The 15496-nt window shown below is 42.0% G+C and overlaps 1 protein-coding gene across 1 annotated transcript in view; it reads left to right on the plus strand.

The window, feature by feature from the left end:
* Positions 1 to 15226, plus strand: part of LOC131939245 (T-box transcription factor TBX20-like) — a 34430-nt gene extending 19204 nt beyond the window's left edge. The window contains exons 2-7 of the mRNA XM_059297445.1: positions 4239 to 4355; positions 5091 to 5247; positions 5454 to 5615; positions 11000 to 11076; positions 14173 to 14279; positions 14910 to 15226. Coding sequence (XP_059153428.1) covers positions 4239 to 4355; positions 5091 to 5247; positions 5454 to 5615; positions 11000 to 11076; positions 14173 to 14279; positions 14910 to 15226 — 937 coding nt within the window. The remainder of the gene's footprint in view (positions 1 to 4238; positions 4356 to 5090; positions 5248 to 5453; positions 5616 to 10999; positions 11077 to 14172; positions 14280 to 14909) is intronic.
* The last annotated feature ends 270 nt before the right edge of the window (positions 15227 to 15496 follow it).

Consider the following 15496-nt stretch of genomic DNA (forward strand, 5'->3'; position numbering starts at 1 on the left):
GTCACCCTCTCGGTCACGTGAAGAACGGTTTCATTAGGGACCGAAACCTCTGACAGCGTTAAATCAACGACTGGAAACTTAGCTCATCCCAGGCCTGACCTCGTTAACTCGTCAGGGATTAGGTTCCAAATTAGCGCCATTTTACATCCGTCATGAGCAGGGGTGAGGGGGTGGGGGTGGGGGAGGGTGACATGAAAACTGGAGGAGTCAAGTTTAGGGGGACATGGATGGGGGGTAGGCTCTACAATGCTAGACTTTGTGTGCCTCCATTGCTGTTAACATCCTTTTTCCTGTTGGGTTTAAGTTATTCATTGATAGGTTGGCACAAGCAATGTATACACAGACTGTGTTGTAAACTTTTACTAAGACGTGAGCTACTGTTTTATTGGAGATGTAGTAAGCAGTTAAAATTATGTGATTTATATAATTTAATTTTTTCTTTTTCAAAACAATTTAAGCTACATTGTCCTTAAGCTCAGTGATTCTTTAGCTTAATAACTGTTTCTAAAATCAATTGTTGTTAAACCCAGATTTTGTTATTCATTATTACTGATCAGTTACATTGAAATTAAGCTGAGTTGCTGCTGCGATCATTTACTGTTAAGCTCAGTCATTTTTAAAGCTCGGTTATAGTTAAGATCAATTGGTTCAAAATTACTGCATTGCCGCGCATAAGGCAAGTTAGAGAGAAGATTGCTTACAAGTATCAACTTCCCACTTGAAAATCTCGATAGTTCGAATGGGTACCTTGTGGTGTCATCGAAGCTACAGAAATCAATCGATATTTTGTGCTGAGAAATGTGGGGTGGGGGACAATGTTGGGTGTTTAGGATTTGAGTGGGGGATGTTGGAGGACATAGACAGGACACCAGTGCTAGAGGACATAAACAGGACACGAGTAATGGACATAAACAAGACACGAGTGATAGAGGACATACATAGACAGGACACGAATAATGGAGGACATAGATAGGACACGAATAATCGAGAACATAGACAGAACATGAGTGGGCCTACTAGGGGACATAGATAGGACACGGTACTGTAAACAGACAGGACACAAGTACTGGAGGACATAGACAGTATACGAGTGCTTGAGGACACAGAAAGGAAATGGACAGGACAAGAGTAATGTAGAAATAGCCGGGTCACTGGTACTGTAGGACATAGACAGGACACGAAACACGGATACGGACAGGACAGCCACTAGCCTGTAACCTGGAACATCAACCGCCTACGTTACAGTTGTCTGCGATAATCCCAGCGATTAACCAGCGATTAACCAGCGATAAACCAGCTCAGACAAATGTAACCGCTTCAAAATTTAAAACCTCTGAACGGATTAAGTCCACTGTTTAATTAAAGAGTACATCCTCCCTACCCTCCATTTCCCACTATCCACATCCGAGCCGAAACGACTGAAAAAAATTATTCGCCTTATCCGCTTTCCTGATGCCACGCCCACAACGCCACCCCCACACCGCAAACACCACCTCTGTTACACTCAGATCAGACGATCACCCAGGCAATAAATTCAACCAAACGACCAAAACTGTAGCCAACTTCAGCCATTAAAACTGACCAAAAAGGAAAAAAAATGAAGGGCCGAATCAGTCATCAAAAAAAAAAATCTGCGGTAGAGGGCGTAACGATCGTATCCAGGTGGTTGTCGCTGATGATAAGAATGGATGCTGTGGTTTGGTGTGTGGGTGACTCTAATGTGGCTATACATGAAAAGTACCGCTGGCTTAACAAGTCTTTCGTTTCACATGTTGCATGGCTTTTTGCTGGGTGTTGGGATTAAGTTGGGAATGGTGGTTTATCGGAGGGGTAAGGGTATGGTTTGGTTGGGGATCTGGGCTTGTTGACAAACAATAGTGTTGATAGTTTGTGTTTTACGAGACAATTTTTATAAAATAGTATGCGTAGTGTATATCTGTGTTTGTGTAAGCGTCTAAGTGCGTTTGTGTATTTATCAATGTGCAGCTAAGAAAATTAATACATACAGCTCTTGGAGTTTTAAAAAGGCGTCTTTTAAAATGGAGCTATTGGGTCAATTCATAATGCAGTAAGAAAAAAAAAAAAGAAAATGTGTATTCGACATAGTTTTTTAAGGTAAAAAAAAACTTAATGACGTAAATGTAGTTTCTATACTATTACTGTAAGTATCAGAACATTTAGTTTTGGCATAATGTGACTTTCACAAACAGCTGTAAAAATTACAAGTATTTGTTAACATCTGGTATGGTTTAACTTGACGATTTGGGTTTGATTTAGAGTTTGGGTGACGCCCCAAAGGAGGTGTGAGGACAGATTAAAATATCATTTTGTCGGGGGTTGGCTAGCGGGAAGTGTTATGTCAAGTTTGAAAAAAAAAATGGCAGATGTGTTTCCTCCATTTTTTTTAGCCGTCTGTAATGTTGGGTTTTTGTGATGTTGTATTTTGGTCATTTGTTGGATGTTTGAGATTAAATATTAGCCGTCTATAGCAGTTTGGACGCTTTTTTGTGTTGTCTATTTAATGTGTGATGTTGTTTTTTGTTTGGTCGGCGGTTGGGCGGATGAGGTGTGATGTTGGTTAAAGCGCCGTTACATCTGAGGTTACAAACTAATCGATTCTTTCCACGAGGATTAGAATTAATGCGATAATCTGCTCGCTGAACTCGAGGCAACTCTAGCATATAATTATAACGTTCGCTCTCGTCTCTTCTCGCGCGATCTAGAACCTGCGAGGTTTCCTTGTGTGTTGTCGGACGCGGATGGGGAAGAGGGTGGACAAAGAACAAGATAGATAACCCGTGCTTGGAAAGTCGAGTACAGCCCCGATTACCTCCCTTGTCAATGGTGCCGTGTTTTATACCCGAGGGTCGGGACATCAATCTACATCCCACCCCACACGTCGGCTACCCTTCCCCTCTCACAAACACACACCCTTGTATTATCCACCCCGTGTAATCGGATTACCCGATTTAATCCACCTAGCGGTCATCTTGTGGTCATGTCTTTTTAATGTTAACCCTATCACCCCGGCGTATCTCGTCCTACATCCAGATCATCCAACACCATTTACATTCTAGATCACCAAATACAATGTCCTACATCCAGTGGCGTAGCCAGGATCGTCTCAAGGGGGGGGGGTGTCCAATTTTTACCCGGGGACAAACTTTCAATTTGCACCCCCCCCCCACCCCTCAAACTTTCGATTTGCACCCCCCCTCAAACTTTCGATTTGCACCCCCCCCCCCCCTCAAACTTTCGATTTGCACCCCCCCCTTCAAACTTTCGATTTGCACCCCCCCTTCAAACTTTCGATTTGCACCCCCCCCCCCTCAAACTTTCGAATTGCACCCCCCTCATACTTTTTATATATATACCGAGGGGTCTATGGGGGTTTATGACCCCCCCCCCCAAACCCCCCCCTGCCTACGCCACTGCCTTCATCGAGATCATCCAACTACACCACCAAATACAAGAAGCTTTAAAAAAAAAAGTTTCCCGCCTCATCTGACCGATCAGTCTATGTCAGACAACTCAGACTGACAAATGCGCCGACACAAGGGGGAGCTCCGGTAGACACGGGGGTAGATACAATGTCTGCAGCACAATGTGCGATAACGTGCACAAAACATCCCTTTCTGTGGCCCGGCTGGGCGCAGGTGTGGAGTGTTGCCTCCCCTTTACACGGGCAGATAATTCAACAATCCGTCAGTAACAGGGGCAGGTAAACCAACAATCCGTCCGAAAAAAGGGCAGATAAATCAACAATGCTTCAGTAACACGGGCAGATAAACCAACAATCTGTCGGTAACAGGGGCAGATAAACCAACAGTATATTAATAACGAGGGTAGATAAACTAACAATCCGTCCGCAACAGGGGCAGATAAATCAACAATCCGTCCATAACAGGGGCAGATAAACCAACAATCCGTCCGCAACAGGGGTAGATAAATCAACAAACCATCGTTTCATTTTATCACAATGGACTTACATTTTGTACACAATGACATACATAGGTTACCTTAGGACAACATTTCAAAAATCTTTTCCAGATATCTTTAACACAACGTTTCCGACAGACATTTTTTTTCACAATTTTTAATTCAGATTTCTTTTACAACAGCTATTTTTTACCACATACATGTTTTTACCGCAGATTTATAACTAAAGATTAATTTCTTACACAGACTCTCTTACCACAGACTTTCTAACGACAGACTTTTGTTTTTGTCTTCCACAGACGGATGTTCCCTACGGTACGAGTGTCTTTCACCGACCTTGACCCCACTGCCCGCTACTGTGTCCTGATGGACATCGTGGCCGTGGACAGCAAGCGTTACAGATACGCCTACCACAGGTAAGTCTGTTAGGCTACGTCACAAGGCCCTCTCCTGTATCAGCATCAGCATTACTTCTAGAATAGTCTGTGTTGAACACTAGTGGAGACTAACGCGAGTAAAGAGTCGGGGGCGATTATTATTATTGATATAGATGTTGACATGTTTTTTTAGATCTTTCCACCAAAGTGGCATTACATTTTTTTTTAAACCAAAGCCTGAAAATAGTTCAGAAATAATTTTAAAAAAAAAATAGAATCAATGTTACAAAAGATGCAAATTCAGAATATATTTTTTTTTAATTTGAAGGCTACATTTCTGTTTATTTTAAGTTTAAGTTATGACCTGCAGTTTCGCTTTCGTAAGACAAACATTAATTGATTCTACACTTCATAAAAAAAAAATAGTGATTTTAACTCAAAACTTTGCCGATACGGTTTTAAAATAAAATAAAATTTAAACCACATGACCTAGTTTAGCCATGATTTTTATAATTTTGTGTGATAAAATGTAAACAACCAAATTGTTTATGCTGTTTTAAAAAAAAATGTGTTTAGTTACCAAAAAATGCTAAAGCATCAAATATATTCCATCTTAAATAAATTTAATAAAAATCAAACAATTAGGGTTTTATAACCATATTTATTTTAATAAAATCGCACCAGATTTAAACAAAAATATTGTAGGCCCTATATATAATTTCGAGCCTATTCACAGCCGCCTATTTATTTTAAAATTATTTCCCCCCTATCTAGATCTTCATGGCTAGTAGCTGGTAAGGCCGACCCACCTCTCCCCGCCCGTCTGCACCTCCACCCAGATAGCCCCTTCACGGGTGAGCACCTCATGAAGCAGACGGTCAGCTTCGAGAAGGTCAAGCTGACCAACAACATGCTGGACAAGAACGGACACGTAAGTCACAAAAAAACCTGTTCGCCTATTCATCCACATCTAATGCACATTTCAACGTAACCCTACATATTTATCTTTACACGCACGTTATATTAAAACCCCATATGTCCATATGCTATCCACACACATCACAGTATACCACAACTTATCCTTGTCTATCCACAGATTATCCTAAACTCCATGCACTTATCCACATCTATCCACAGATTATCCTAAACTCCATGCACAAGTACCAGCCTCGGGTGCACCTCGTGCTGAAAACGGAAACCACGAAATTGCCGATCACCTCCCTTGACGGACATGACGTCACGACCTTCGTGTTCCCGGAAACCGTGTTCATAGCCGTGACGGCGTACCAGAACCAACTGGTGAGTATCAGTCAGAGTGAGCACACAACAATATGGCGTCTAGCGAGGTACTCACGCCGACAATATGGGTTCCAAATAGCATACCTGGAATACACGTGATCAGATTTATCGAACTACCATGATATGTCTAGAAGCAAATAGTCTATTAAAGAAAAAAATATTTCGGCATTAGGGACACGCCAAAAAAAAAAAAAAGAAATGCATGTATTATTTTCCAATCACGAGTCATTTACCAATCTTAGCTGAGTAGACTCACGACCCGAACTCAGGCTAAACGGATGAGGTCAGATTTTGACTCGATATAATTTACTAAGTCAAGTAAATCAGCAATCTTCAAGTCTCCGGATATTGCCGTACATTCTCCATGTGGACACAGTTCTACTGCAGTCGCTTGGTCAAGTGTGTCCATGATTTAAGGCAACTAAAATAGTACCTTAAGAAAATAGTACCTTAAGAAAATAGTACCTTAAGAAAAAAGTACCTTAAGAAAATAGTACTTTAATAAAATAGTACCTTAAGAAAATAGTACCTTAAGAAAATAGTACTTTAATAAAATAGTACCTTCAGAAAATAGTACCTTCAGAAAGTAGTACTTTAATAAAATAGTACTTTAAGATAAAAAATAAATTTAAAAACTCTAAGGAAACTAAAATAATGTTTATATTCATTAATATGATCGCAATAACTACTTTTGGCCCTAGTACAGAAATATAGAAGAAAATGAAAAAAAAAAACAACAATAAACTTATTTGAGCTACTAATTTTCAAAAGTTGCACTAAAAGGGTTTAGATATTGCAGTTTGAACATGGCATTTCTCATGAAAAGACCATACTGATACATCCGTCTAAATACTTGTCATTGCCAACATTCTTTGTATTGTTTCTATTTGACCAGTTCTGAGACTATCAAGAAGTTAAAAAAAAAAAAATCACCACCACCACCAATCTCCTTGACCGCTGATTAAAAATGGTTGACCAGTTCTGAAACATTTCGCGGAAGTTTAAAAAAAAAAAAAAATCCCACTACCACTATCACCACCACCAATCTCTACCACCACCACCAACAACCTCAACCACCAACCACAATCACCAACAACCTTCACCACCACCAACACCAATACCAACATACTCCACGACCACCAACTCTGCCACCAACCTCCTCCACCACCACCAATACCAACAACCTCCACCACCACCACCAATACCAACAACCTCCACCACCAACCACAAACACCAACAACCTTCACCACCACCAACACCAATACCAACATCCTCCACGACCACCACCTCCGCCACCAACCTCCTCCTCCACCACCACCAATACCAACAACCTCCACCACCACCACCAATACCAACAACCTCCACCACCAATACCAACAACCTCCACCACCACCACCTTCACCACATCCTCCACCACCAACCTCCACCACCACCAACCTCTACCACAAACCTCCATGACCGCTGATGAATATGTTTCCTCCAGTACCCCCATTTCCCACGATGCTTCTGTCACCTGCCCATCTCCCATATCGCGATCACCTTTACCAGACAATTTCTCCCGGCTTTCTCCCCTCCCCGGGAGTGAGCGGCCTATCGGGCTAACACGTCTTCGCGTCCCCCGGGCTGTACGCGGCAATCAGGATATGACATTTTCCACAAACACCGGTTATCGGACTTGGACATTTTCAACACAGATTTGTCTGTCCCTGGCATTTACTAACCGTTGTGGATTGTTCAAGATGTGAGTTGGGGGAGGGGGGGGGGGGGTAACTAGCGAAAACAGACTAGTGTTATATATAGAGAGCAGACACAACGAATACCAATTTTTTTTTCACATTTCGAAAAGTTCTATATACAAACTATATTCTTCTATTGCTAAAAAAATAACTGTTATCTTAACAGCTTAAATCGACCATGGGATACATAAAAATAATTTGAATTAAGCACATGATTCGAATGGGATATCGTTGTTTTTTTATTTTGCTGACCTTTGAACGTTTACGATTCTCAGTATCATTTAAGTATTCTGTGAAAATTAAAATATCGATACAAGTTTTTAACTTAATTTTATAAATATTATTACATAATTATTATTCTAAAAGAAAAAAAATATCAAACTGAACAAATGATTGTACATTTTGTAATGATATAACTATCATTTAATAATTTTCATAATTTTACCCGTTTGTACCTAAGACATGTGCGGCAGATGAAGTAGAGTTCATCTGTTTCAATGACCTAGGCATTTAAGGGGATAGTGTAGACAGCTTAATGCCCAGCCGACTTTAGACTATGCTGCTCCACCAATGATAAATATATTTGACGAAAACAAAAACTGGAAAATATTGTTTGTGGAACAACAAAAAAAAAACAACAACATATTTAACGAACAAAATCCTTCATGTGGTTTTAATATCCCTACCACACGTGTGGTGACGTGAGGTTTCAGGGTGAACGACCACACGTTTTACGAATCTGATCGACTTTCTCAACACCCCAGAGATACGTTGACTTGACCCCGTGGGCCGGGCGTGTACCCCCTCGCGCTTCCTTCGTCACCACACATCCTCACTTTACTAATGCCCATCTCAGATTAACGCACCTCAAAGGATTATCACACTCCACTGTTCGCTCTAGGCTGCCTGGTCGTACGACATCGCAATAGTAGAAAATATGTCGCGTAGTTATTTTTAGTAAAATACAAATAGGCCTATATATATATATATATATATATATATATATATATATATATATATATATATATGTATATGTATATGTATATGTATATATATATATATATATGTATATATATATATATATGTATATATATATATATATGTATATATATATATATATGTATATATATGTATATATATATATATATATATATATATATATATATATATATATATATATATATATATATATATATATATATATATATATATATATATGTATGTGTGTTGAGACACACCTGCTCTCCATTACCCCCCCCCCCCCCCCCCCCAAAAAAAAAACATACATGCATGGCCACCTCAGACAAAACTACCTTAAACACGACAGTACCAACGACAACACCCTCTCCCTATCCTCACCCACCGCCTCGCGACCAACACACCATGCTCCCCCCTCCACCCCACACCAGACACCCGTCAACTATACTCCCACCTACACACAATAACCCCCCCCCCCCCCCCCCCCACGTCATTAGCACGACAGAACCTGCTAACCATATGCCCGGTGTCGCGTTCCCCACCCCCCGATCACCTTACCCACTAAACCGGTCCCTCATAACCCGAGCAAAACGGCGCTCATAACCTTACGGCCCCTTCTCAACTAATCCGACCGCCATTCTTCTCCGCCAGGGGTCGCTGGGCGACTCCTGGAACCTCTGTCAGTCAGAGTCAACCGGCCGTGAATAATACCCGGATGTTGAACCTTCCTCGGGTATACGATCTCCGCCACCTTGCTGTACCTGGTCATGTGTCACGGCTGGATTGTTTCCCCTTTAATGTTGAGGTTTAAGCTATAATTTTAGTGAAGTTAGAAAAACATAGAGGAGAATGGAATAAAGCAGATGATTTATAAATATATGACTGAGAGAAATGTGAAGACCTAATAGCCACATATTAACCTCCATACTACATCTAAACCCAGCCGTGTATACGATCACAATCTAACACTGTTGTAGCATTTATCTCGTAGTTATCTCGTATAACATCAGATTCGCTGTTCTACTTCACCTCTTGTCATTATCACTTTCTCAACCACCATTACAATGGCTATTTACTATCTCCATTTAAAATTCATATTTACAACAACACCAATCTACCACAACACAACCCGTTTATCCTACCACACCACCCTTTTAAAACCCTTCATCTACAGCACACCACCCGTCTACCACCAACACCACCCATCTAACACCCACACCACCTCTCACACTCCTCGCCCTCCCACCAACCACACAACAACCCAAACACCAAGTCACAGGTTCAAATCCCAAAAAGAAAACCACCAACTCCTAGCTACCTCCCTCGCCCACCCACACCACCACCCATCTTCCAACCATACCACCTCTCACACTACTTACCATACATCCATCTAAACACCAAGTCACAGGTTCAAATCCCCCCCCCCCCCCAAAAAAAAAACTCCTAGCTCCCTCACTCCCCTACCCACCCCACCACCCATCTTCCACCTCCGACTTCCCACGCCCCTCCCCGACCATAACTCCCCAGCAAGTTGAAGTCAGCTTTAGTATCATCCCCACAGATAGCCCGGCACCATTTTCTTGCCGCCCCACCTTTTATTCGCCCGCCTGGCGCTATAAAACTCAGGACATCACAAGCAGGGGCGATAACCCCACGCAGCATCATTCAACATCCCGTTAGGATCCAGCGAACACGGTGTGACGGTGCTCGCCCTTTAATTACAAGGTTGCTCGGAGTAAATACACAGTTAAGGGCCCTGTTTTTAAGGGACCGTTACCGCCACAAACATCCCCCCCCCCCACTCCTTTAAACCTCACAACCATTTTTCCCATTCTGTTTGAGAGTATAATTGCCCGGTACTTAACATAGTACAAGCTCGTGACAATGTAGGCGGTGTCACGTGATCTGAATGAGTTAAAACAAACACCTTGAGCACTTCAGTGGAGCATGGGTGACGTCATGCTCAGACAGTGTGAGAATCTTGGAGAATAGGCTAGATGAATAGGCATGACAATTACTTTATCAATGGCCTTTAAAAAATACGCTAAACAGTCCTTTCGTAGTATAGCATCAGTGTTTCTTCCAGACTTTTTTCTCCGGGGGGGGGGGGGGGGGCGGTCTACATTTTCCAGGGGATCGGACACTAGTAAAAGTATATGTTTAATATATAAATTCCATCTCGTTCATAATTTTACCCGTTTGTACCTAAAACATGTGAGGCAGATGAAGTTTCTTCAGGGGTAGAGCCCCCCCCCCCCCTCCGAAAAGATGCCTGGACGAAACTCTGTACAGCACTAATTACTCTAAATTACAACATAAATAACAACAAAAGATCTTCATGATAAAGCTTCTTAAATAATCCACAACTTTTTATATTGATAAAATATTTCACACCCTCTCTTCTCTCCCTCCCCCCCCCCCCCCCCCACACACACATTTTTATTTTAATAATAATCACTGTAATTGCAGATATTTTCGACTTAGAACAAAACAAAACCTAGACTAAAAAAATGTAAAAGAAGTATTCTATAACTATTCAAAACATAACGATTCAGTCTCAGATAGTCATAAAAAAAAGCTAATTTAAATCTATCAAATGTGTTGTGATTTATGTAAGTGTCACGTAATGTCTCACCTATCACCACTAATGTCACCTCATCTCCTCACCAGATCACCAAACTGAAGATCGACAGCAACCCGTTCGCTAAAGGGTTCCGTGACTCCAGTCGACTCACGGAGTTTGACAGGTAAGAATCTGCTTCTCAGGTATTTACTATTTCTTAGAATGAACACCCCCCCCCCCTCCCTGTTACTCATACAGCGTGTTTTAAAATACAAGTTGTGTTAGCTAAGATCTCTCCGCGCAGGTCTGTCTGTCTATACAACGCTCCAAACACACTACCCATCTACAAACCTGCAACCAAAACCCCCGTCTACCACCCACGTGATCAATCAAAGACATACACCACCAACCCCAACATCCACCCTACACATCTCCATCAAAACTACCACTCCACATCTTCCGCAACACAATCCAACATCGACCCACACCACCCATCTACCTCCCACACCACCCATCTACCTCCCACACCACCCATCTACCTCCCACACCACCCATCTACCTCCCACACCACCCATCTACCTCCCACACCACCCATCTACCTCCCACACCACCCATCTACCTCCCACACCACCCATCTATCTCCCACACCACCCATCTACCTCCCACACTAGAAATTTTAAAATTAAAATCTCCGATATTAAGAATGCTAATAGATTGCTCTAGAAATGTATTAAGTGCATATCACATCAACTTCGGACTAATCCCATCCGGTTAAGAAACGTGATTTCAAAATTTCAGTCTACTTTCTATTTTATTGTATAATAACCAATCTATTTTGACGTAATCGCGAGGTTGGAGATTCTTTGTAAAGTATTTTGTTTGGTTCGTGAGTATTTACCATGTAACTTATTTTACAATTTTAAAAAAGTAATTTATAATCAAATCTTTAAAAAAATACGCCTTATTACATTGCAGTGTTGTCGATATGTAAAATCGTTAACTAAAAAAACGTAAATGAAACTACAATTTTTTTAAGTATCACCATATAGAGTATTCAGACCCCCCTCCCCCCTCCCCTAACACACACACAGCCTCTAGCTCGTTGCTGCTTTAAAAAAAAAAGCGTTGACGCCTTAAGGAGGTTTAAAATCCAATGAATACACTTAGACGATCCTGGCAGTTTGTTTGCAGATCACGTGATGTGAGACGTAGACATGCGCAGACGTGCTTGCATAGTGTGACATGCCACTGTGGCATCAGACAGAGCCCGTGGCGCCCTCCTAAATACAAACTTTGTCTCAGCAACAATTTCAATTATCGTGGCAAACGGTTGTAGATTGACATATTAAAAAAAAAGATTTGAAAAAATGTGATGAAGAATTTAGATTCTAGAAGTTCAACTAGATTTTCCCAACCTTTATGTGTCTCTCGTTTTTTTAGACCTGCCGAACTGTGTTGTTCGACTTTTGAGATCCAATGTGTGTGTCTTTGGTGTTTTAAGACCCGCTGACCTGTGTCTTTGGTGTTTTAAGACCCGCTGACCTGTGTCTTTAGCCTATTGAGACCTGTTGACCTGTGTCTTCAGGCTTTCAAGATCAACTGCCCTGTCTTCAGTGAGACCCTTTGTCTTTATCCCTTTGAGACCCACTGACCTGTGTCTCTAGCTTTTTGAGACCCACTGCCCTGTGTTTTAAGTGTTTTGAGACCCACCGGCCCCAACCCATGACCCTTTTGAGAGCAAACAGCGCATGTCTAAAACCGACACCTGAGCTAGCCCGCCTTGCGCTACGTAATCTACTTATCTCGCATTCTTCCTATATCTCCAGCTCCCTGAGACGCCCGTCGCTTACGGCTAATTCCGGCCATTCCTGCCGGTTATCCAGAAGACATGCAACTCTGCAGAACTCTTAAAGCTTGAACTCATTCACAAAAAGCATCTTTCGTCTCTTGAACACACACACACACACACACACTAACACACATACACACACACATACACACACACACACACACACACACGCACACAATAAAATAAAAATAGAAATAAACGTCTTCGTCTTGTAAGTCTCCCACCTTGGAGATTTCCGCCTCGGAAGTATTTCCGCCTCGGAACTTTTTCGCCTGGACAGTTTCGCATGGGCATTTTCCGCCATTTAAGTGTCAGACTCTGAAATTTCCGCTTTTGAAGGTGCTGCCTCATAAAGTCTCCGGTTTGTTGAGTTTCCGATTATTCCTAACTCTCCGCATCGTAACTCTTCGCCTCGGAAATCTCCGCCTTCAACCGTTTCCTCAATCGAACTCCCCACCAGTATCTCCGTCTAACGACACCCCCCTCGCTTTTCCGCGTAGCAGGATTGTATTCCGGCGATCTGATCGTCTGCAAGTTTTGATAACAGCCGCGATGCGCGCCGCCATGTTTGTTGGTGAGTAAACGGCCCCTGGGATGTGTGTTTACGGTGTCAGCTCACACCGGCTTTCACGCGCCCCGTCTCTTGCGCACCCGGCCATGTCATCGCACCCTCCCCGCACAACCCTACCCGCATTCCGCCGCGCCGCCGTAGAAATATAAATAAATCGGAGACAGGCGCCATGTTATACCCCCCCCCCTTACATTACGTATACAGATATTACATCAGATGAAAATGTCCACCAGACAGAGGCGGATCTCAAAGTTTACAACCAAACAAAATTTGTCTCTAAAGGGAGGAAAGTTAGTGACTGACGTGTATTTTGTGTGCGCGGTGTTCTAAAAGTCTTATACAAGAATTAGAGGGAACTATGCTATAAAAAAACCTTTAGAAATGTGAATAGTTTATAAAAAAATATTTATTTATTACCGGTGTAATAGTAAAAACATTCAAAACAATGTTTCAACAAAAGGAACTGTTCACATTAAGTAAGAATACTTCTAAGTTGTCTCTATTAAAAACAAGTGACCCAACCTTATTTCTAAGTTGAGAAAGGTATGCAACGTGTAGGCCTACTTTGTCTGCGCGGTGTTCTCAAAGTCTTACATGATAAAACGGAATGACTGCTAAGAGAGATCATTGCATAAGACCGATTTTACATGAAATTTCGACCACGGAAGTCTGTTAGTACTCGCACACAAAAAAAACAATCATATTTTCTACACATATTTATTTTATCAACTTATCCCTTGGTCCTTGTTTTATTTCTACTTATTTTTTTTATAATAATTTATTATACGTCTTTGTTTTCTTTTTTCTACTTTAATTGTTTAACAACTTCTTTTACGTCCGCGTTGTTTCTGTCTCCACAGGGAAACCATGGAGTCCCTGCTCCACAACCACTCGTACGCCAGGTCTCCGCTGAGGGCGTTCTCAGAGGCGGAGTTTGAGGAGGCCATCAAGAATAGGGACAGTAAAGGTAATTAGTTAGTAATTAATTATTTTACTAATTCTTCGAGGTTTTACTTATTTTGGGAGCAGGTTGAGTTTCAAAATGCACCCCCTCCCCCCACCAGCAAACCTCAGGATACTGGTGAAAAGAAGAACATTATAATTGTTAAGTGGTTTATGTATGGTTGCAAATAGTGCGATATCAACTTAATATTTGCTGATGACTAACAGTCAGCCTTAGAGTGAACCAGATATTAAGATCTCTCATTGCCATGGGATGCTTCTAGGGAGTGGTAAAGAGGGCTAGGGTACACACCTACCCCCGCAGCCATTTAGATGGTATTATATAAGTTTTTCTATTTTAATATGGTATGTTTGTTTATCTAAATGTAGTATTGGGAAGTACATGAAGGCCTAGCGATCCCCCCTCCCCAACCTAAAAATATTTTTATATTTCGAGCCCCCAGTAATATCCAAGCTCATATCCGCCTCTACCCTTCAAGTTACTGTAGTGCCATGCCGGCAATTATTCAGTATTTTTTTTTAAAGTTAATTTTAACAAATATCTATATTTCATGAGTAGGCCTAGTCTCTAGAATCAACAAATCCACAATAGAAAATGTTTCTAAGTGCGCATGTTTTTGTTTTTTTTCCACAGACCACGCAGCCGCCCTGAGCCTACTCTACAGCTGGCGCATGCAATCCGCGGCCCTCTTGCCCGGCCAGCCGCCAGTGCTGACCCCGGCGCCGTACGCCATGTACGGCAACTTCCTGTCCCACGCCTACCGAGGGATGGACTCGGCGTCCAGCGCGGCGGACATGCGCAGTGGCGCGTCCATGATGAACGACGTCTTGCTGCGCAGCTCCTTCTACAAGCAGTCCGTGACGTCATCCCTGGCGGCCGCCTATCAGCGTGGGCTGTATCGATACCACCCGTACATCGCGCCGGATCGAGTAAGGTCGCCCGATACTTAAAATTTGAAAACAAAAGGAAGTCATGGAATGAACAATGTTAAAAACCAAAAAGATCTACACTCAGACGGTGTTCGTATGACCCCCCAGCCCAAGCAGACTTACAGCCAAAAACAAAATGGCGGGCACAAACACGGGTTATCTTTTCCTCTGTGATCGCACTTCCGCTTTCGTTTTTATTTTTGTTTGAAAATTTTTCTCTCTATAACCTGCACAAATTTATCTTTTACGTCACAGTGACACACTGTCAGTCTAGTCCAGAGACCTGTGTCC

The sequence above is a fragment of the Physella acuta genome, unplaced genomic scaffold (genome assembly GCF_028476545.2).
Source record: "Physella acuta isolate Inbredline_101_S28 unplaced genomic scaffold, ASM2847654v3 ptg000270l, whole genome shotgun sequence".
Taxonomy (NCBI): Eukaryota; Metazoa; Mollusca; class Gastropoda; family Physidae; genus Physella; species Physella acuta.